General features: G+C 38.4%; 1 protein-coding gene across 1 annotated transcript in view; it reads right to left on the bottom strand.

Moving 5' to 3' along the window:
• Positions 1–1,941: 1,941 nt before the first annotated feature.
• ARAP2 (ArfGAP with RhoGAP domain, ankyrin repeat and PH domain 2) overlaps positions 1,942–24,319 on the bottom strand; it is a 187,514-nt gene continuing 165,136 nt past the window's right edge. Inside the window, exons 28-32 of the mRNA XM_074951566.1 lie at positions 22,708–22,790; positions 20,950–20,985; positions 20,345–20,408; positions 12,004–12,135; positions 1,942–4,604 (exon numbers count right to left, since the gene is read on the bottom strand). Coding sequence (XP_074807667.1) covers positions 4,257–4,604; positions 12,004–12,135; positions 20,345–20,408; positions 20,950–20,985; positions 22,708–22,790 — 663 coding nt within the window. The 3' untranslated portion in view covers positions 1,942–4,256. The remainder of the gene's footprint in view (positions 4,605–12,003; positions 12,136–20,344; positions 20,409–20,949; positions 20,986–22,707; positions 22,791–24,319) is intronic.

Raw genomic sequence — 24,319 nt, 5'->3', positions numbered from 1 at the left:
GTGAAAGTGTGACTGTGTGTATAACTACCCACAGAACCCACATAGGGAAGGCACTAGTAAGAAAAGTTGCCCAGGTTGAGACAATTTGTAGGGCTGTTTAAAAGACCTTCACATTAAAATATGTTCTGCATTTAAGTCTTGAAAGGATCTGAAATTGTCATCTCCAATTTCTGGAAGAATTGCTAAATATCTACTTATCACAGAGTATCCTGTTAAGGTCTATATTATAATAATATCACTGTTGGAGGAGGGAAAACAATTAGTTACCACATAAGAATTGAAGTCTAAGAATATTTAAGCATCTAAATGAAAGCAGCCTGAGAACACCTGAACACCCTATCTACCAAGGAGGTCAATGGGTCTGTCAATATGCTTAAAGTTATGCACATGGTGAAATACGTTACTGAACTGGGACCATTAAACAGATGAGACTAGTCAGCATTGTGAAACTCGATACTTGGTAGGATGTGGTCCTTAGATGCTTTTATTGAGTGCAAAGTAGTATATTTATTTTATCTCGAACACTCAATCTTTCATGAATTAAAAAAAAGTTTCAGACGCAATCATTTATTTATTGTTTCTTAAAGCTGGAGAGACACCACACTAAAAATACAGACTGAGCAAGTCCAAGATATCTTACCTCATAATGAATTTGAAAAATTAAAATGGATAGCCTGAGCATGCAAATAGCCTGCAAAGGGAAAATAAACAGCAAAAAAAGTTCAGTGCAGGACACCCAAGTGAAGACTGTTAAGCTATTGCAAAATTTAAATATGCACATATCAGAACACCAACATCATTAGCTTTTAATTAGTATGTATTGTAATGAAGATAGGAAAGAAAATGACAAGTTATTAAACTATTCATATATACAGCAAACCTCAAATTTATTCTAAATTAGTAGTTCCGAAGTAGTCTGCAGCACCGGATAAATCAATACTAACTGAGTTCTTTAAAAAAGGATTACTGTTTATATAACCAAGGTATAATTTGCAAGGAAATGCATTCTGCAGTACCAGGAACAGCACATATTATAAGGTCAGCCATGAACTGAAGTAAATTGTACAGCACAGAACATTTTTCTGATCTCAATGAAGAATATGGTGTACATTTTTAACGGCAAGAGTAACTAACCATTGGGGCAATTTACCAAGGGTTGTGGTGGATTCTCCATCACTGACAAGTTTTAAATCAAGAGAGGATGTTTTTCTAAAAACTATGCTCTAGGAATTATTTTGGGGAAGTTTTATGACCTGTACTATATAGGAGGTCAGACTAGATGATCACAGTGGTTCTTCCTGGCCTTAGAATCTATTAATATAAATGTGCATTTCCATAATAATTCCAGAAGGATTTATAAAGTAATTAAGATATGCAACACTAAGTATATTGAGAAGGTTACTCTCTGTATTACAACATACCTTCCGACATCATCTTCTTTTTCACTTCCTGGAAATGTAAGTTTGGTGATTATTCCTAGGATAAAACAACATCTAGCTAACTCTTCAGTGGCTCTTTTAACGGCTGAGCTAAAAGTATTTTAAAAACTTTTCTCAGTAGAGCTTGAAAATGCACAGAGAACTGACATTGTGTCGATAAACAGTAGGGACCTTTATTGGCTTTTCTAAGTAGGGAGGCTAATATAATAAAGGACGTGAGATTTACTAATTGCTAAATTTTAATCCCAGCTCTGACACTTTATGATTTGTGCAAACCATAGATTTTAGTTGCCGCCTTTCTTTCCTCATCTGTAAGGTGGGGATAACTAATTACTACCATACAATGGTACTGCAAGGATTAATAGCAATGGTATGGAGATAGGCATAGAAATAATTGCTACAACAATTATCACTGGCTTGATGATTTTTTTTTTCTGAAGAGATTACACAACACAATTTAAAGAAAATATTTATTCTCTGGAAATTAGTTTCCATCCCATTCCAGAATAGATGACATACAAAACACAGCAGCCATTATGACACTATTACAGATAATACATTTATTCTTCAGTTCTTGGACCAGTCTCAGTGATTAGTGCAATACTGATTGAACATCAGGTAATAATTTGAATCGAAATCAGAGACTCACAAGTAATGAATTTTAAACGAATGTAATCACACTTCCATTTTATTACAGAAGTTGTGTTTAAGTTAAACAGTGCCATGGTTCAAACAATATGTATTACGCATGTAGAAAACACTGAAAGATTATTTATACTTTAGGTGAAATATTTTCACTGATAATCCAATAGCCATAAATTCAGGTAGTTTAACCACAGTTGAAAAGTAAACAATATTCAGTTTGAATTTTTTTTCAAGCAAACTGCTTTTTTCCTTACATTTTTAGTACCCTTTGCAGCAACTGTGCAAGCTATGGTCAAACCAGGAGAAGACTTTTTTACAGTATTTCAGTGAAGATTAAAATAGAACATGTGATTCTCTTATATGGGCACACCCACCCAATACAAAAAACTCTCCCACCACTCCATTTTCATCTATTAATGTGGGACTCCAGTGGTGCATGAGACCTCTGCACTAGAATGAATAACAGTCTTAATGACACAATAAAAGATCAACTATGCAATCATCTTAAGATGACACTGAAAAAAATTATGTGGAAATACATGAATAACTGTAAACAGTAAATTCAGGACCAGCCTCAGACAGACAGCATAAGCACTTTGCTGAAATATCCTCCTTCCCACAAAGATAGGCCCTGATTCAGGAAAACATTTAAGAATGTATTTCACATTTAGCACTCTTAAGCAAATGGGACTTAAGCTGATGCTACAAATTAAGACCAACAAAATAATCAAAAGTGCACTGGGGAAAATAAAAAAAAAATTACAAACTTGCTTTTAGATTTTACAATCGATCGAACAGAGTAAGTGCAAAGTGAGTGATAGAGGAAACCTTACTACTGCTACATTCCAGCAGACTATTAAAAATAAAACATTATAAAAACCCATAAAATTGTAGCTTTTCTGTCCTTCCTTTCAGAAAATACGGATTACCAAGACACTTGTATTCAGATGGCAGCTTTCTCTTTCAGAATTAACTTCCTCCAGACTGATGTGTTCAGTGCTAACCACCATGAGACGTAACTGTGACATAACGACAGTTATGACATCCATTCATATCAGGAAGAGGAACAAGCTAATCACAGAGGACACTGCTTCTGCTTGCACAGAAATATGGCAACAGGAAAAAAAATCAGAAAATATGCTTGTTAATTAAATAAGGACAATATTACACTTTATAAAGCTTGATGAAATATGGCAGTTTCCCTTCCCTCCTCAATATTAATGAATTTAGTGCTCCTGAAGGGTACTAGATTGGTAGAGCCTGAACCCTCTCTTTATCCTCAGAAGAGCTATAGCACAGATTGCAGCCTCAATCAATGTCTTGCTCCATCTTGATCTGGTGGGACCACCTCTAAGGGTGAAAGGATAATTTAGTCTCGATGCTCATTTCATTCCTGGCCATTCTGTGATAGGATGAATTAGTGCCAGTTTGATGGGTGGTTTTGTGATTGAGCCATCTGTTCACAAGGAAATTCATTTCGCATGTGATTACTGAATAGCCATCAGATAACAACTTTGTCACTACCAAGCTTGTCACATCCAAAAGAGGAACCTAAAGATGAAAGTTTTGCCTCACATTCCTGATCATATGAGCTAGCCAGTCCCCTAGATACACTTTCTTTAAATCAATTTCAACCTGTTTAGCAGAGAGAAGATACTGCAAGATTTGTCATCCGATTATCTCATGTTACTTATTCTTATATATTATTAGACAACCACAGTATGTATGTGCGCTTTGGTCTCTTTTTACAAGAAGATTTCTCCCATATTGAGAAAAGGGTTCTGGACATACAGAGCATAAGCAAACTGTACTTAACATTTAAATGGTCATTTTTAATTGAAGTACTCTGGTTAGAACACTACCAAAGTCTGCATTCAAAATGATGGGTGAAATCCTGGCCCCACTGAAGTCAATGGCAAAACTCCCACTGGCTTTAAATTCCAGGGTTTCATACCAGAAATTTTCTACACTTAAAAACTCTGTTTAATCTTAAATTATGTCATATTACCAGCACATACATAATTGTCATTTAAAAATCAGCAGCTGTATATAAACACATTTCATCGTCTCTACACTGTACAAACTGTACACACACTTTAACAAACAAGCTATTTATTGCCTGGAATAATCAGGTTTTTTGACCTGTTTGATCTGTCTCTTACAAATTCAGCTTTAGGTTTCTTCGTGGAGGGCTCTGTTTTTCTGCAGAACTGTATTTAGTTCCTGAATAACATTTGGTGGCAACTTATCAGATTCCAAATTAGATTGGTTTGTTTTGTTCTCATGTTTCTTCAGTGTCCTTGATTCTTTATAGGGACTTTGGTGTAAGTCAGCAATGTCAGCACCTGTGTCCTCAACACAGATCAAGCTTCGATGTTTTTTTACATGGTTTCTCACTTTCTCCTCCTTGCGGTCTAGGCACTGTGCCACGATATGTGCTCTTTCTTTTAAATTCTTTTTTTCTTCCACGATGTCATTTTCATCTTGTTCACTGAATGTCAGCTTTCCATCGTTAATATGCTGAATAAAGACAAGAAATCACAAACAGAATGGTTCAAATTAACACAATATTCAATAATATTGAGATTGTGAGTTTTGTTCATTACTTTACATAACAGCTTACAAGAAAAATCAATTTTGCTGAAGAGCTGGGGCAGCATAGCGAATAGTTCTGGCCACAGTAATGGTGTACGAAGCCATGGCCAGGCCCGACTCGGCATGCACACAGCCCCAAGAAGCGGAGCTGCCCCCACTGTGCCAACTAGGGACTGAGCGCATGGACAAGCACCATAGCAGCAGCAGTCTCTCAGGCACAGCCCCTCCCCGCATCCTGAGCTGGACCCCTCTTGGCACACAGCTCCTAGCTACCTCCTGTCCGCATCCTGAATTACACCCCTGCTGGCACCTCTGCACACAACCCCTAGCTACCCCCATCTGCCCCCTGCCCCCACACAGCCCCTAGGAATCCCTGTCTGCATCCTGGGCTACCTTCCTGCACACAGACAGCCCCTAGCTACCCCCTGCCTGCACCCTGAGTTGGCTGAAAGGCTGAAAAGTGAAGATGAGATCAGGATGCGCCTCACTAACGTATGTTCCCAGCTGGAAAAACTGCAAGGAAAAGCAGGCACATCCATCCCATTAAGAAGACTCCTTGTCTGTAAGTTATTTTATATTTTATTACAATATTTGTTCCTTTTCTAATTAGTTGAGAATAGGATTGGGTCTTTACTTACACAGCAGAGAAACTCATATTTTACACTAAAAAAACTGAACACAATATAACGTTCAAAGTTGGACAACCATTTTGTTTTAAAATGAAATAAGCATTTTTAACAAAATTGTTAACATTGTTGTGTTGCTTTTTGTTCAGTTTTATACAAAATTATGTTTTCCTGTTAGACCACAACACAATTCGCTCTCAACTTTTTTTTTAAAGCTTTACGAAAACGGTTTCATTTCAAAGATCTTCAAGCATTTCTTTGAGTGCATATTGCTAGGGATTTCTATTATTACATTAAAATGAAAAGTAAACATGTACATTGTTTATTTACAATATCGCAGTTTATATGTATGTAATAATTAAATTTAATAATTTTCCTCAAGAAGTGTTAATAATGAGCTACAGAGCTTATCGCAAAAAGAAAAGGAATACTTCTGGCACCCTAGAGACTAACAAATGTATTTGAGCATAAGCTTTCGTGAGCTACAGCTCACTTCATCGGATGCATGCTGTGGAAAATACAGTGGGGAGATTTATATACACAGAGAACATGAAACAATGGGTGTTACCATACACACTGTAACCAGAGTGATCACTTAAGGTGAGCTATTACCAGCAGGAGAGCTGGGGGGGGAGGTGTGTGTGTGTGTGTGTGTGTGTGTGTGTGTGTGTGAAATAAAACCTTTTGTAGTGATAATCAAGGTGAGCCATTTCCAGCAGTTGACAAGAGCCTATCATAGTTACACACATGGGCCTCGGGGGAAAAAATTTCAGAACCCCTGGCGTAGGGGATTTGAGCATGCCACTGTCAACAGTACACAACTTGTTTGGTTGGCGCAGTCAAGTGGACAGCACTCTTGGAAAAAAAAAAATGTATTCCAGTCCCCTAACTGGGCAAAAGGGAAGGAAAAGGAACAAAATACATAGTAAGTGAAGTGAACTCCCATCTCCAAAGCTCAAGCATTCTTTATCTACTGAAGTAGTCTCTACTCAACTTCTTAAATTTCAGCTGAATCAACATTCACATAATATTTAAAAGAATAATAATATTTTGTCATTGCATTTGGGCAAAATAAACTAATGACATTTTAAAATAGATTTTTTTCCTAAGAAAGAATTGAGAGTTTAGGTTGCTGATACTATAGTTCCCATTCATTATGAGTGAAATTCACCCAGGAGCAACTTAGCTGTGGATGCTAATGGAATTATGGCGTTCTGATACCTGGGGGAACGTCAGCCTTAGAATGACCAACATGGGCACTTCATACCCCTGCATGTGCTAAAACTGGCTTATATACATGGGCCGGATCCTTTTCTGGTGTAAGCTGTCGTATCTCTACTGACTTCTACAGAGCTACGACAATTTACACCAGCTAAGGATCTACCCCTGGCTCTCTGTAGGCCAGCACAGAAATAGGGAGTGATAGCACGGTTATTGGCTGTAATGTGTTTACGTGTTGACAGTGGCCAAGAATCACTACACAAGTGTGCAAAGGAGTTCAGAAGCTGCCCCAAAACCTCACTGTTGCAGTAGTTCTATCCTAATAGCGGTGGATGGTCTCATTTTCCATGTATATTAAGAATATAAAGTCTGAGCAGTAATTCTGCAAACGTCTACAAACAAAATAGAGTTCAATTAATAAGTATGATGACCCTGAATTAAAAAAATCTTCATAAATACATACAAAATAAACTTTTTGGTGTATTCCCTGGGGCTCTTTAAATGAGGCGTTTGATTTTGATCAGAAGATGCAGTAACATGGCTGGAGGGCTTTCTAAATGTCAGCAAGCCATGGTATTAAATTACTGCCTTGAAATTCAAACTGGAAGAATGCATTTTATTTACAACCCCTAGTAAAACCATGTTTCAATTTTGCATCTTCTAAGAAGCAAAATACTTATTACATTTCTTAAAACACAATATAGCTCCTTGCTAAATTGGGTACAGTGAGCTAGCTCCCTTTGTCCTTTGTCCTTGTTCTTTCCCAAAGTTGCTCTGACATGAAATTGGAAAAGGCCTAAAACAATAATCACTTTTGAAAAGTATCTTCTGTTTCGAAATAAACTACCAGATCCATATATATTCCTTCTACTTAAAGTGGGGCATATCACTCACACAGAGAACTTTTTCAGTGGCACTGGTATAGGCTCAGCACATGTATAATTTATCATTTGCATGTTGTATAAAACCCAGGAAATCGATGAAGCCAGCTGTACAAAGTAAAGTATGACATAAGACTATACAGAAGATACAGAGCTAAGCGATTTCCCATACTAGTAATGTGCTTCAAACTCTAGTCTAAGGTGACCTGTGTTCAGAATTACCATATTGTTCTCCCAATGATTTCCATATCAAAATGTAACTGTTTTACAATAAAATGATATTTTCCTCTAACTGCCAGCTCTGCAAAAACAATATGGGTATAATAATGATAATCTGGAAGTCAAACTAGGATCCTTTTTCCTTCTGCATATCACCAGTAACAAGGATTGCTCAGACCAAATTATGTCCTCAGTTACATCTGTGCAACACTATTTCTGTCAATGGGATTGCAGAGGTGTAAAATTTAATTTAGTAATAATTCTGATGATGATGCACAAGAATGGACAAATCTATCTTACATTCTCTCTTTTACCTGTGTTGGCTTTTCAAAGCTAACAAGACCAAAAAAAGCAATAACCCCCCTCACCCGCCCGACCTTACTTTAATCAGCCAAGTAAGTAGACACAATTCAGAATACATACAGAGAGCAGATCCTTTGAGGAAGGTGGTACAATTTTTACCATTTATGTGATACCGAGTACACTAAATATTAAGAGTGAAATTCAGGCTCTGCTGAAGTTGATGGGAGTTTTGCTGTCAACTAAAATGAAGACAGGATTTTCATCTATTTTTTTCCCTTTCATTCCCACAGCAGTCATCCCCGACACAGCTGTCCAGATCCTGTTCCGATGCTGATATCATAGCTATTTTGCAACAGTGATGGAACATGAAGCTGGTTAATAATTGCTTAATTACGCTAAGTGGGATATTTTTATTTTAGTCATTTGATGTAGTGTAATACATTTTTAAAAACATTATTGTAAGTTAGTGCTTTCAGCACATACTGCTAAAGATGTTGCACATTGGTTAATTCTATTTACCCATTACCTTTCATATTTTTAATTTAAACTTTACTGGTAAATGTTTTTCAAACATTTATACTTTGTGCTACATATTTTATTTGTCCATGTGCAGCAAAATTCCTTCAAATACAAATCAGTGCAGAAAAGTATGTCCTGAACTTTGTTTGGTATCATTTTCCTCATATAGCCTTTTTTTTTTTAAATTGATCTATGGGTTTCTTAGCAAGTCACCTTCCTGCTACCTTTATACTACTATTATATTAATTTTTTTTTCCAATTACTTCAGTATCAGGAAGCCTGCCAAACTATCAATGGGGCCACTGGACAATCAAGGTGCTAAAGGAAAACTCAAGGAAGACAAGGCTGCTGTAGAGGAGCTAAATGAATTCTTTGCATAGGTCTTCACTGCAAAGGACGTGAGGGATATTTTCACCGGAGCCATTCTTTTTAGGTGGCAAATCTGAGAAACTATTCCAGACTGGAGTGTCAATAGAGGAGGTTTTTGAATAAATAGATAAATTAAAACAGTAATAAGTCACCAGGACCAGATGGCATTACTCAAGAAGTTCTGAAGGAACTCAGACACGAAACTGTAGAATACTAACTGGGTTATCTAACCTATCATTTAAATCAGCCTCTGTACCAGATGACGAGGATAGCTAATGTAAAGTCGATTTTTTAAAAAGGCTCCAGAGGTGATCCTGGCAATCATAGGTCAGCTAACTTCAGTATCAGGCAAATTGGTTGGAACTATAGTAAAGAACAGAATCATCAGACACATAGATGAACACGATATGTTGGGGAGGAGTCAACATGGCTTTTGCAAAGGGAAATCATGCCTCACCAATCTATTAGAATTCTTTGAGGGTCTCAACAAGCATGTGAATATAGTGTACTTGGACTTTCAGAAAGCCTTTGACAGGATCCTGCACCAAAGGCTCAAAGTAAACAGCCATGGGATAAGAGGCAAGATTCTCTCATGGTTCACTAACTGGTTAAAAGATGGAAAACAAAGGATAGGAATGGTCTGTTTTCAGAATGGGGGGGGGGGGAGGGAAGGGTAAATAGCAGGGTGCCTCAACAATTTGCACTGTTCAACATATTCATAAATGATCTAGAAAGGGGGTAAACAATGAGATGGGAAAGTTTGTAGCTATTCTTTATACAGATCTGAGGACATTACCATCGTGTGTTTAACAGTCTATTGTATCAAAAGGAATGAAAGTGCATGCCACAACTGAAATTGTTACCTTCATAAGTTTGGAATCAAATCCTTTGTTGGTTAAACTGAAATGTTATTTTTCCTCCTCCTCTTTTTGAACTCTCTCAGTTGCATACTTTAAGACAAGACTAATTTAGATTCCAACAATATATGCAAAAAATGCTAGTTTACCCTTTCCAATGCTTAGTTTTATTCTAATTTTCTTAAGGTATTCAAACAGGACCTGTGTAGCTCTATTTTTATATATCAAGTTCGATTCTTTTTTTATGGCAGAGTTAGTTATTAACAGTAAGGTTTCACATCATTATGAGCACTAATTGTAAACCTTTTTCTGATATGACTGCCACATGTTTGGCATGACATAATGGAGTTCTTGCCAACAGGGCACAACAAAATCAGGAAGGTCCTGGTAATGTTTAGATTCAAAATTATGTAGTTCAAGAAAGAAAGGTAAAATCTTTACTTCCAAAAAATGTTCAATCTGCAGCTAGCTTAAAGATAGTATAATAAACATTACATTGTACTTGTAACATCAAGCAAAAGGAAAGTGTGAAAACAAGATTATGGGGTTCCTTCAATTGCATGATAAGTTTCTCTTTTTTACAGGAAAAAATATTTTAAATGGTAGGAATAAGAGGGGTTATTGAATAACTATAGAACAAGGTAAATTTAAAGGAGGTCTTTGAATGAGTAAAGGAGATTGAATTAAAAAAAAATAGAGTTAACAGAACTCAGTGTCCATTTAGGAAGCAATGTCAGAATTGCCTGAAGAGACTGACTAACTGTATCACACATGCATCTGCCTCAGGGAGGCAGCATGGCTTAGTGGATAAAGCATTAATCTCTGACTTTGGAGACCTGGGGTCTATTCTTAGTTCTGTGAGTGGGTTGCCTTGAACAAGTCACTTCACCTCCCTGTACTTCAGTTTCCTGATCTGTAAAATGGGGAAAAGAATGCTTACCCACTTGTTAAGTGCTTTGAGGCCTACTGATGAAAAACATACAACAGTTAGTTGTTATTACTATTACGTAGGGTCAATGGTAGCAACTGTTCTGTTCCATACTCAAAATGTTCCCCATTCCAATGTTCCACCTCAGTGCTCCTTTTTTGGGTGCTAATGGTTCATCTGATAAATCGCTTATGTTAAGACTGAGAAACACCATTCATCTGAGAAGTCTAGTGGTACTTGAGTAAGTCACTGCAAACAGCTGTTACCATTGCTCCAGACTTCTTATTCTATAAGCCTTGTGGCAAACTGCCGGCACTACTTTGATGGGTCTCGCGCTTTCTCTTCTTGGGGACGGTTCAGGGCACTGTTTCTCACCCCTGAACTGGGGTATTAACTGCCCTACTAGTGTTCTAGAGGAGGGAAGTGGAGAGGGAGGTACCCGGGCCCGCCCTCTACTCCGGGTCCCAGGCCAGGGGCCCTAGGGATAGCAGTAAACTGCTTGAACTAGCAGTTCCTTCCCCTGGACTACTTCTCTCCCCTGCCCTTCAGCTTGTGGGGCTTCCTGCCTTCCTTCTGCACAAACCAGGTGTCCCTTTACCTAGGGTCTTGGTCTTAGCCCACCATAGCATTTCTCCAAACTCTCCTCTGCTTCCCTCCAAACTGCTCTCTGCTCCAACACCAATCCACTCTGCTTCAACTCCTCCAAACTGCTCTCTACTACAGCACCAATTGACTCTGCTTCAACTCCTTTCCTTGTCTGATTGAAGCAGGAGGGTTTTATCAGGTGACTGGCTTCAGGTGCTTTAATTGGCTTCCCGTGCTTTAATTAATCTATAGCAAACTTTCTTCCCTCTACAGGGAATAAGGCTTCTAACACTCTCCTACTGCCTTCTGACCATGCTGTATCACAACCTAATAATGTTATAATTGAAATGTACAGCATTTAGTTCCATCTTAACTTAATTTTCAAATGGAGCTCTTTGCTACTAATATTTTAGGATAGATACCTAAAAGTGCAAGGCTGCTTTGGAGATAGGAAAATATATGGTACAGCACACACACAAAGCTATATCATCAAGGACTTTATTTAAAAAAAATCCTTATTAATTTGTAGTAACATTCATGGTAAAAATCCCATTTAATTCTAATGGGTGGCTCTTACTAAACAAATCCAGTGTTAATTTACCAACTTGCCACAGGGCTAGCTCATAATGCATTTAATTACATTGTCCTAACTATTCCTTTAATGGCAAAGCAATACAAAGGACACTAACATTAGAAACATCTACATCTCACATTTATCCAACTCCAGAGAGAGAATTGCTCCTGGACTATCTAAAAAGGACAACAAAATATAGCATTGTAATTAAAGTTCAACACAAACTTTAACCACCAGCTTACCTCTGCATTTCCTCTGGTTTTAGAAGTATTTTTCTCCTGCTGAATGGGAATTAAAGGTAAGCCTCCAATCTTTGGATTTTTAGTGATAGACTGTTTTCTTGCTTTTCCAGCTGGTGGCCATATATCACTGTGCTGTTGAAACAAAAATTCCTTACTCTTGGCATTCCTTACTCTATACACTGCTTTTTATGTACAAAATTGCCTTAGTAAGCCTATATACTATGCTGTACTATCGCTCCATATAAAACGACTTTTTTTTTTTTTTTTTTTTTTTTTTTAAGATAACAGGAGCATGTTTTTTATAATTATGTTGATGCTTCTACAAATGCATCAGAAGTATTGCTGGAGGACTGCAAGATGCTAAGTGAATAGAGCTTTAAGGTCTTAGTACACTATGTTCCAGAGGTGTTCCCTCCACACTATATATCAAAATATCAAAACATATTTATTGGCAATAGAACAAAAAATCAACATTTAGGAAAACAAATGTGTCTATTTTGCTTTCTATCTCCAAAATTCTACATAAATTGTATATATAAATACAATTATCTGACCCAATATGAAAGTAAATGTTTAAATGTAAGGGAACATTTATACTACTAATTTATTACTATACGTTAGTTGTCATAACAGTTATGGTTCCATCTTCCAAGGAAGTTCAGGGGATTTAGTCATACATCTTCCCCGCCCATCCCAAAGGATTAAATGTACTCAGTAGAAAAATCTTTAAAAATCTTAACCTACAACATGTAATCTCCTCATGGCTGAAACATAAAACAGGTATCAGAGGGGAGCCGTGTTAGTCTGGATCTGTAAAAGTGGCAAAGAGTCCTGTGGCACCTTATAGACTAACAGACGTATTGGAGCATTAGCTTTCACGGGTGAATACCTACCCACATTGGTGGACGTGCAGGTGAATGAACGGGTGATGGTGTGGCTGATCTGGTTAGGTCCTGTGATGGTGTCGCTGGTGTAGATATGTGGGACATATCTACACCAGCGACACCATCACAGGACCTAACCAGATCAGCCACACCATCACCGGTTCATTCACCTGCACGTCCATCAATGTGATATATGCCATCATGTGCCAGCAATGCCCCTCTGCTATGTACGTCGGCCAGACTGGACAGTCCCTACGTAAAAGGATAAATGGACAGAAATCAGATATTAGGAATGGCAATATATAAAGACCTGTAGGAGAACACTTCAACCTCCCTGGACACACAATAGCAGATTTAAAGGTAGCCATCCTGCAGCAAAAAAACTTCAGGACCAGACTTCAAAGAGAAACTGCTAAGCTTCAGTTCATTTGCAAATTTGACACCATCAGCTCAGGATTAAACAAAGACTGTGAATGGCTAGCCAACTACAAAAGTGGTTTCTCCTCCTTTGGTGTTCACACCGCAACTGCTAGAAGAGGGCCTCATCCTCCCTGATTGCACTAACTTCATTATCCCTAGCCTGATTCTTGCCTGCATATTTATACCTGCCTCTGGAAATTTCCACTACATGCATCCGATGAAGTGGGTATTCACCCACGAAAGCTTATGCTCCAACACGTCTGTTAGTCTATAAGGTGCCACAGAACTCTTTGCCGATAAAACAGGTAGACAGCAAGTAGAAACACCACTTATTTGGGTGAAGGGATTAATTACATTTTAGTATAAAGAATTATGGGTGGAATTCACTAGGGAGACTTAGGCATTGCAACAAGTGAGCTGTAGCTCACGAAAGCTTATGCTCAAATAAATTGGTTAGTCTCTAAGGTGCCACAAGTACTCCTTTTCTTTTTGCGAACACTCACCTGGTTTCAGATGAAGCTTTTCTACCGTGTGGAAATAATCACTGAGGCAGGAGGACTTGAACTTGGGTCTCATGCCTCCCAGGTGTGTACCCTAACAATTGGGCTATAGAGTCACACTAACTTCCTTGGTGTCCAATGAATATTTAATTATTTAAACAAAGTGAGACAGTTTTAACATAGGAGATTGAGGGAGACCCACCCCAACGTGGCCAATAGCCCAGTGGTTAGGGACCACGCCTAGGAGGTGGGAAACCCCATTTCAAATCCCTGCGTCAAATCAGCTCAACAGAGATTTCAGTCCAGGTCTTCCACATCCTGAATGCTCTAAGCATTGGGCTAAAGGACAAACCACTCCTCCTCCTGCTTAGTGTGGGTTTAGGCATGCTTTGCACATGTTTACTGGAATGGGCCCCAAAAGTAAGATAGGTGTGGGTGGAAATGCCTATGCTGTGAATTCTGTTGAGAGTTAGGCACTGGGCAGTGGCAGGAGTTAGATGGCTGTGCGCATGCCCAACTGGTGACTTTAAGATGGTCAGGTGGAGCCTGAATGTGGGACTTCAGAGCTTAAGTCCCCCTTGTGAATCCCACCCTGTGTGTCTGTAACAGTTTTAATTGAATGGTAAATAATAAATTATGAATATTTGCAACTCATTAGGCAAAATTAAAATTTACTTATTCATAGTTCTGACTCATCTAGGTGGCTCTTGTCAACAGAAATATATCAAAACATCTTTGTCTTTTCAGAAGAGAACATATAATATATCCAGTCTACCTTGTAAATATTATTCAAGAGCGAAGAGTCTGTAGATCGGTCTTGCAAAGCACAAAGCGACAGGCATAAGAGAAAGAGTATGTGTTTGCTGCCATTAGTACATGGCCTCTAAATTCAGACAAGATATGTTTATCACCCAGGCTTATAACTTGGAGATCATCTTTCACTCTTCCTTCTCAGCATGCCCAAATATTGCAGTTTCTTCCTTCACAGCATATTATAATTAAAGAACTGTAACCATTCCTCAGTTACGCCATTAGTCCCTGATGGATTCAACGAGGTGGAAAGTCTCTGGGAAGGTTGAGCTCAGAGAAACAGGCAGTGTTTGCATTGCATTTATCTGATGGATGCAGAATGTTATTTCAAAGCAACTGAAGAGAGAATTTCTGGTGCTCAACTTACAATGATTTCTGAAATTCTTCAAGAGTTTTCTAAACTTTTAAAAATTCTCCATGGAATATACTGCTAGAATTCTGCATGTATTTATTTAGTTTAAAAGGGTCACATATTCAACTGGCTTTCATAAAGAGGTTTTGCACTCCAAATAACAAATTTTCTTTCTAAGCAAAGAAACAAGGTTCCCTTATTTGCAGCATTAAGCAGAATTACTGCCTACGTACTTGAAGGTATATCTTCGTCAGGGTGCTAATTTTGGCTTTACTTGTCAGCCCCATGATGTTCTCAGAGGAATACATGCACACAGAAATTAGAATTGGAAAAGATCTTTTTTGCTCATCTTCCCATCAATACCTTATTTCCTAGATAACTATGTTAAGTGCTTTTTGTCCAGACTAGTTTTATTAAATTCAAGACTGGGCTTGAGCCATATCCCATGGGATGACCATGCCACATGCTTAAGGAAAACAATGATCCTATTTTAGGCCTCTTTTTTTTTTTAAACTGTTTACCAATCAAAATACAAAATGAATAATTTCCATACTAACCCAAACTTCTCCAATTGAAGCCAGAAAACTAGAATAATTAGATTACAGTGGGATAAACTTTACAACACTATGGTACCTACCTCATCAGAGGAGGGAAAAAGAAAAGGATTAATAAATAATATCTTCCCTGAATACCACACTGTTCAGCTAAAGAGCAAAAGTTTCTATGGAGTAAGAGAAAATGGGTCTCTATCACCAAGTTAGGCTTCTTCCTCTTCTAACGGCAAAGACTCTACCTTTGGATAATTTAAAGCAAATATCTTGACACCTATATGCCTTCTTTACATTCATCTTGAAGTTCAAATCTAGGTTCATCACACTATTCAAACAAATGAACCCTACTGTCTAAAAATCTATCCACAGAAATGTGTTCAGATATCATGCCAATGCATCTTGTATAAGAACAGAAAGCATAATAATTTTAAACATGGTCATCATTGAAATGCTGATTCAGGATAACAAATCCAGCTTACATACTTACAATGTTTTTTCTAATATATAGTGGTGATGAGGATTAACTTCATACCAGAGACAAACACTTGCATGTACAAAGCATTCTGAGATTTTATGATAATCTTTTGGAACATGAGTTATTACATCCTCAAGTACTGATTTTACTGCAAATAATATTTTACCATGGAAAAATAGATCAGTGGTGTCTCATTACCACCTAATGGCACAAATAATTCATGGTGTTGCTACATCTGCTAAAGACCAGAATGCTGAATAAAATTCTTCCCTTAATACAGCCTGTTAATATTGTTAATTTATATACTGCATATCATGAGTAAGGCTGCGATTTAGTCGCGGCGGTCATGGAATCTGTGACTTCCAAGGCTGTGAGTGGGCAGCAGGGGGACCCCTGGAGCTCCCAGCAGCCGCGAGCGGTAGGGGGAGCCCCAGCAGCTCCCAGCCACTGCAGGAGGCAGGGGGGACCCCTCAACTTGGAACTGCCAGCAGAGAGGGGACCCTGGAGCTACGAGCCCCCATGCGTGGTGGGGGCCCCTGAAGCTCCCAGCCTGCCCGCAGCTGACCAGGCTCCATGGATATTTTTAGTAAAAGTCAGGGACAGGTCACAGGCTTCTGTGATTTTTCATTATTTGCCCTATCCATGACTTTTACTAAAAATATCCGTGACAAAATTTTAGCCTCAATCATGAATAATGAGATGACAGTTTTAAAAAAAAAAAATAAAAAAATAAAAAATTGAGGAATATGCTGAAGTTGGGGGGGAAAAAAGTAGCACCATGCATTCTTCTGTTTAAACAATCCCCAAAAGATATGAACTGCTTCTGTAAGTCTTCATTCCAGATTGATTTAATGAATATGTTTCACTCCATACTTGCTGGTCAGAGTTGTAACATTATCTTTCTTGTGATCTTGTGTCAATAGGACTTGAACAGAGTTACTAAGCTTTGGATGAGTTGTTTTTAAGCAACCTATGTCAATAACCTGTGAACCTATTCATTGAGACCCTACCCTTGTTATCCCCATGAGATGTATTTCCAATTTGGTAGCTGTTTCCATGGAAACCACAAGTGTTAGTTCGCCTGGAGGAGCTGAATAAGACAAGGTTTTGAAAAGTCTGTTGCTTCCGAGACGTGCATTACACATCCCACTTCCACTATTTACAAAGGTCAAAGACAGACTCTCCCCCAAAGTATATGATTATATAGTATGTATTGCAATAATCATGTGTCCATTCTGTATTATATACTCAGAACACAAGCAGGATAATCATATATATTAATTTTTACGACAGAAGGTACAGTAACAATGAAATCATATTTTTAATAGAATGACAGCCTGCGAGGGCTGCTAACTATTACATTCTCAACCTTAATATCGCTATAAGTGCACACAACACAGTAAATTCTAAACAATTTATGGCTCCTGCTGCAATCGTACCTCCTTGAATACACCGCATTGTATTGTTTGATATTGCTGTATAACGACTTCCACATGAAGAAAAAGGAAGCCAAATTTAACAGCGACATCTACTTCCACATTTGTCACATGTTTATTTTCTCATCTTCTCCCCAGGGGAGCAGTGGAATGTTTTGGTTTGGAATTTATATACACACACACATTGCCATATGTTTATGTTAGAGAAGGAAAGGTCAAAGAAATGTGCCTTGCATTTAGAGGGAAAGGTGGTGAGGTTTGTGAGGTTACTTCCTGTGAGAGTTCATTCTTGGGTGAGCTCCTGAGAAAGCTCTGCACAGACAAGCTTTACCCTTGTTATAAAAAGTCCCAAAGACCATCTTCAGGTTAAAAAAATAATCACCTTTGATCAAATAGAGTAAACATTGTGAAAATCTCCTCTCCTCCTGTTCAGCCATGGTGTAGGTAGTGAGAGGGTGTTTGTCAGTAGTGGCAGGGGATGGGCCATCTCATGTGGGGTTGGGGCAGTAGGAAATACCTACCCTAAATCCCACTTAGTGGCGTAAGGACATAACCAGGTATGAAAATATCCCAGATGTAGGTGGCCATTTCTGTACCTACTTCCTGTCCACATCCCATTTATCCCTTGGCTATGCACGGGTTTGCTGCTGCTGCTTTTCAGTGCTTTTTGTTCAGTTGGTGCCCTTTTTACAAAAGTCAGGAAGGGTTTTTTCTGCCCCTCCAGCTGATGAGCAGAGTGTGAGTTTTTAGCCTCTCTTCACCCAAAGAAACTTGGGAAAATTAGCTAGAGAGAAAGTTTATTTTGTCCAATTTTATTTTGCTTGTTACAACTGCATGGCAGGTTTCCAGTGTGGGACCAGTAGTGTCCAGAGCTGCCATTGCAATCCAGAGTGGGAGATGGGCTACATTTGGCTGGTGGAATTGCTGTGCAAGCTGGGGGGGGGGGGGGGGAAGAGCGAGCTGCTGTATCTTACACAGAAAGAGGCACCTCATCATCTCTCACATAAGGAAAGGAGAGAGGAGGATTTGGCAGGTTGGGTGCCAGATTTCTGGGATGGTTCCACGTAAGGTGTCTCTTAAGCATTTCGCATGGCCTCCATGACCACATCTTGGTGAAATGCACTGGACGTAAGCCACTGGGTAGTTTTACTTAAAGTGGTATAGGGGAAAATCCACTTGAAATCCTCTCCTGGTTGCACTGCAACCATGTTATGCAAATTATAGAGGTCTTAGCTGTAATCATGGATGTGGTGTGATGCTAACTGTGATGCTGATGTGACTGCTGCATCTGTTTCAATACTTTCTTGAAAAAGAAAATGTGCATTTTGCTCTAACTAGCATTACAACAGCCCCCAGCAAAACAGGCAGCATGTTTTCCCTCTATATGCATCCGATGAAGTGAGCTGTAGCTCACGAAAGCTTATGCTCAAATAAATTGGTTAGTCTCTAAGATGCCACAAGTACTCCTTTTCTTTTTGCGAATACAGACTAACACGGCTGCTACTCTGAAACCTATATGGTGATGGTGCACCAGAATGGAAGCCAGGTCGTCTCAAGTTCTATACCCATCAGTTAATTGGGGTTATAAAGATATTTAGCATTGGTGAAACCTGAAAACAGACAGAATTTAAAACACCGGCTGCCACAGGCAGACAAGACGGTGCAGTCACACTCAATACAAGGATGACATTTGCAAATACCTCACCTCTGGCACCTAAAATATCACTTTTCTCTTAGCCCTGTTGAATTTTTAATATTTTCACTACAAGTAAGTATTATCCCATTTTGGTATGCAGGGGCAAGACATGTCTAAGTGACTTAGCGTCCTTTGGACTTACAGTCCTAAGTGCCTATATCTCTTGAACATGCGACTTAGGCACTTTTGAAGATTTTACATTAGGAGAATAAAGCTGAGAAAGGCTAAGGACAACATTTTCAAATCTGCTTGCTTAAAGTTTTCTATTTCTGAAAAATAGCTAAATTTTCAGAAGTGCTGAACACATGCTACTCCCAATACTCGACACTTCTGGAGATCAAAAACACATAGCTGCCTAAATATGGATACAGGCACCCAAATTTAAATGTTGTCTGATATTTCCGAGCTTCAGTGACCTAATCTGTAAAATGTAATACTTCCTTATGAAGGAATCACAAAGTCAACATTTATCAACTGTTACCTGCAGTGACTTTGCCAAGAAGCATCCTGAATCCTCATGGAAAAAAGTAGAAGCAACTCTGACGCAAATATAGCACCATTTTCAAAATTCCCATTACATGGTCGTGTGTACAGCTTTCCACTCTGGGTGAAATGTTCCCCCATCTCTTTTAATCCCTCTCACCACTACCCAAGCACATTAAAATCCTTTTGTATGGATGTATTCTTGAGCTACCACTCAAAACCATACCCCTCCTTCCCTACAACTTAGTAGCAGGTATCTCTCTATTTGACTTAAGAAATGGGTGAAATCCTGGCCCCACTGAAGCCACTGGGGCCAGGATTTCACCCAATGTGTTTACTGGTGACAGGCAAGTGGGTTGCCTCTCTTTGTCCAGATTCTCTGTAACACAAAAGAAAACCCAGGAGAACTCTATGAACTCCTCCAAAAAAACCTACAGCTCAAATGTGAAGCAGTTATTACCTATCACTTGTAAGCACTTGAGCTATAGCCCATAGATGGGCTAAGTCCACATCTTCTTGCAGTTGTATACCTCAAGCATTTCAGTACCATTACTGGCTTCACAGCATTGTTCTTTTTGCTACAATATCTGGTGCATTCAGAACATCCATACATATATTCGTTTAATTGTTTTTCAGATAAGTACAAATTACTGGTAAAACTCAGTGGTTCACCGCTAAATATGAAAATGTAGAGAATTTTTAAAAATCGTTATTTCCTCTGAACAAAGCATTACCTGTGCATTGAAAATACTGGTCATCCACTCCATCTGTGTATCCTGTCCATCACAACACATGTGCCTACAATACAAGATGTGGTATCATTAAAATAAACAACAGCTTAATGAAGTATCTAATTGTAGTTGTCACATACCACAGAAGCAGTTCTGACATTCAAAACCTGCTTGGATTTCTCTTAATTATTTAATGTTGTTAGTATTTTATTATTTATATTTTATACATAAGAACTTTTCAAATATATATTAAATATATATTATGAAAAGACTGAGGGCAATGTATATAGGATCCAATTCAGGAATCTGTCCTTATTCTACAAAAACTGATGCACCTGTTTAACTTTAAGCATGTGCTTAGTTCCTTGGATTTCAAATCACAGTTTTAAGCCTGTGCTTTGGGGCTTTGCTGAACAGGGATCTCAGCAAGGATACGAAACTGACAGCTTAAACTAAAAGTTATTGCAACAAATCAACTAATATTTTTTGGTAACAGGTAAAAATCAAACAAAAACAAGAAACACACACACATTAGGTTTCAAGCACACTATTTAAAAAATGTTGACATTGAACAGGCAAACACACATTTGTTGGTGTTGATTACTTACCAGTGTTGCTTTTCAGAATATACTGTAAGACCCCAGCTGAAAAAAATAAAACTCCACATTAAAAATAAATATTTATTTATTTACCAGAAACCAAAGCCATAACTTTGAATGCTAGCTTCAGGGTGCTTGCTGAATATTCCATAGGGAAGTTAATTTTACATAGAGATTACACCTCAAAAGCTATTGCAAGAAGTTTAATGTATGGTTCTAATCTGAAAAGCATTCTCATTTAAAATGGCCTTATGGGGTTCCATGTTTACTGTCTCAAAGCTTTTGATATCAACTATGCTCTATTTACAAGTTGTGACAGGACCTTTTTATCTAAGTAGCATGTCTGCCGACTCAGTCAAGCTAGGCTCCTTTCACCTCACGAATCATCAAAACAGCAACAAAGTTTAATAGATCGAATTATGCTCTCAGTTATCTCTGTGCTACCCCATACATTTTATAGTTTCAGTAACGCCTATGCAACCTCATGGAGTTATACATGTGTAATTCGTTGGAACTTATTAGGAATTCTTTGATGACATACAAAATGGAATAGCATCCAGCTCATTCGGCCTTAGCTGTGTAAGTTCTGCAGGGCTGCCGAGAGTTTAAAAAAAGCATTTTTGTCACTAAAATAAGAAAAGCTATGACTGAATACACACAAGGAACACAGCTGAGACAATAGACATTTTTACACGTTCACTTTCAAGAGGAACACTGATATTTAGTCCTCTACAAACACAAATTAATGACTGAGATCCTTTGATGAAGGTGCTATAACAGGCCAAAGTATTCCTACTAGCAGTGATAGGGACATGGATTTGAAGCAGGTAGGGCAAGTAGTGAGGGCAGTCAAGTGAAGACTTGGTTTCTAAAATGAAGTCAGACAATATAATCTAAAATATGGCCCTGCCCCATTTCCAGTGGTGAGAGAAACAAGATTGATCAGCTGAGAGTTTGTAAGTGACTGGAAGGCTGGGGTAAGAAGAATGAATCACAGAGTGGAGAAAAAAAAAGGAAGGAGCTATGGGACCAGACAATAAGATGGCAGAACGAGCAAAACAGAAGGAAAGACAAAGTCAGCGAGAGCAAGCGAGTGCATGCATACACTGACACACACAATATGGCAGAAAAGTTGAGAGGACAACCATATGGCTCTTTGAAAATGAGCAACTCTGCAGTGAGAGACCTTGGTTTGATGCCAGCTTCTCTCAACTCTGAGGCCTGGGTGTGCTCTAAGGGACAGCGCGCTCTGCCTCTGAAGACAGGAGACCTACTAGTCTGCAGCAACTAACCTGACTCAGTCAGAAGTGCCACTGAATGGCTCACATAGAAAGAAAAGTCACAGCAATATGGAACCTGGAGAAGGAAAATCCTCCAGTGTGGACCCAGGGACTGGCACCAAAGGTCAGGACAAGTCATCTTTTTTGGCACACTAAAGGTGTGTCCACCATTGGAATGCAGGATATACGCTACAAGACTAAATTGAGCTAGTAACAGTTACAGCCACAACAGAAAACACACTTCAGATTAAGAAAACCAATCAATAATTTTCTAACACAGAAGAGTTAACCCGGAACATAGGAACAGACAGCATCAGAACAAGTAATATTATAGAGTGCAATTCCATTCAGAATAGGGGACAGACTTCACTTGGCTTCCTGATTTTGTGTGTGTGCGCGCGTGCGTGTGCACGCGTGTGTCTGTTCCATCACAAAACTCTAGTATTTTGCTATACAGAACATAATCCAGTTTCTTTTCTAATCTTACTTTGTTGGTGGCTTCATTTTCTTCTTCACTCCAAGATAAAGTTTCAGTGAACTGAGGGGCAGCACTTTTTCAGGTTTGCTACTCTGTGAATGAACATAAGTTGCTAATTACTGCACTAGAAATTTACAAAACAGAATGGTTTATAAATGCTCAATCCCCTTTTTTCTTCTTTTGGCGGGTCTCTATTCTTATCTTTTCATTATGGGTCTCTATTTCTAATTTTTCTACCTCCCCCCTACCACCTTTGGGGAAATAATCAATTACCTCATACAGACCTAGTATAATTATATATGTGTAAAAGGTACATGTGTTTCACAGCTCCAGCTCGAGGCTAGGAGATTGAAGTGAAGTTGAAAAATTCTCCAGTAGAAAAAAAAGAAGCACATTTGAGTGTCTCATACATGGAGCATAAAGCCACACTGATTTAGTATTTGTGGTTCAGCACTTTTAGACCTCCATTCAGCACAAGTTAAAGTGTGCTTAAAGTTAAACACGTGTTCTTTGCTGAACCAGGGTCTTAATTTTTCTATGACCATACAAATGCTTCCAGTCTCTCACCCTCAACCCTGGGGGGGAATAGAAATAGAACAGTTAGATTTTAAAGAACACGGTTGTTTATACAAAGGAACTTCCATTCAAAATTGTAAAAATGCAGAAAGTTAAGAAAGTTATTTTTTTCTCTGAATAGGCAAAGTGATAAACTTTACATACAGGCAAAGCCAACTTAGCACACATCCCTACCTTCACCTATTGCCTGCATCAACTAAGTAACACAGATTCCCTGAGCCTATTTTTCTTAAACCTAGAATTCCAGTATGGCAGCTGAATGAATAAGTACCTGTACAAAATATATTTCTAATCTAGCTCCATTACAGTGCAGTTTGAATTAGCATTTCCTCTTAAAGAAAAGAATGCATCTCCAGCAACAAACTTAATTTGTTGTTAATGAGCATTCATTAATTATATCTAATTAGTACATGTTCTCCACCTGCAAATACCAACCCCCTCAACTACTCTTTTCTAAATAGCACTTAAAATTAAGTTATAATAATTACAAGTGCAAAGACAACTATCAAATGACAGCCAAAGACAAATAGTTTCAGGTATCCTGTCAGAACAATTTTTCCATGATTTACTCATTTTTTTTAACTTAAATTCTATAAAGCCATTTAAAGCTCATGCAGTATTTTACCACTTAATAGAAAACGTCACCTGAGTTTAGAAATATATTAAAAAAACAAAACCCAGAAACAAACAAACAAACAAACAAACTTGTGAAACATAAAACAGTTTAGCAACTGGAAACGAAAAGTTTAAGGCAATTTATACTAATCCTCCAAACTCTTGCCAAGGTGCTAAGTAAGGTTTTAGGAGTATTAATTAATGCTTACATATGAGCCAATTTCAGCTTTTAGCACTAATTAATTAGACACTTTCTGACACAGAATGATAGGGTTGGAAGGGACCTCAGGAAGTCATCTAGTCCAACCCCCTACTCAAAGCAGGACTAATCCCCAATTTTTGCCCCGATCCCTAAATGGTCCCCTCAAGGACTGAACTCACAACCCTGGGTTTAGCAGGCCAATGCTCAAACCACTGAGCTATCCCTCCC

This window comes from Natator depressus, chromosome 4 (assembly GCF_965152275.1).
Source record: "Natator depressus isolate rNatDep1 chromosome 4, rNatDep2.hap1, whole genome shotgun sequence".
Taxonomy (NCBI): domain Eukaryota; kingdom Metazoa; phylum Chordata; order Testudines; family Cheloniidae; genus Natator; species Natator depressus.
The sequence above is the reverse complement of the archived record's forward strand: the minus strand, read 5'-3'. Positions and strand labels throughout refer to the sequence as shown.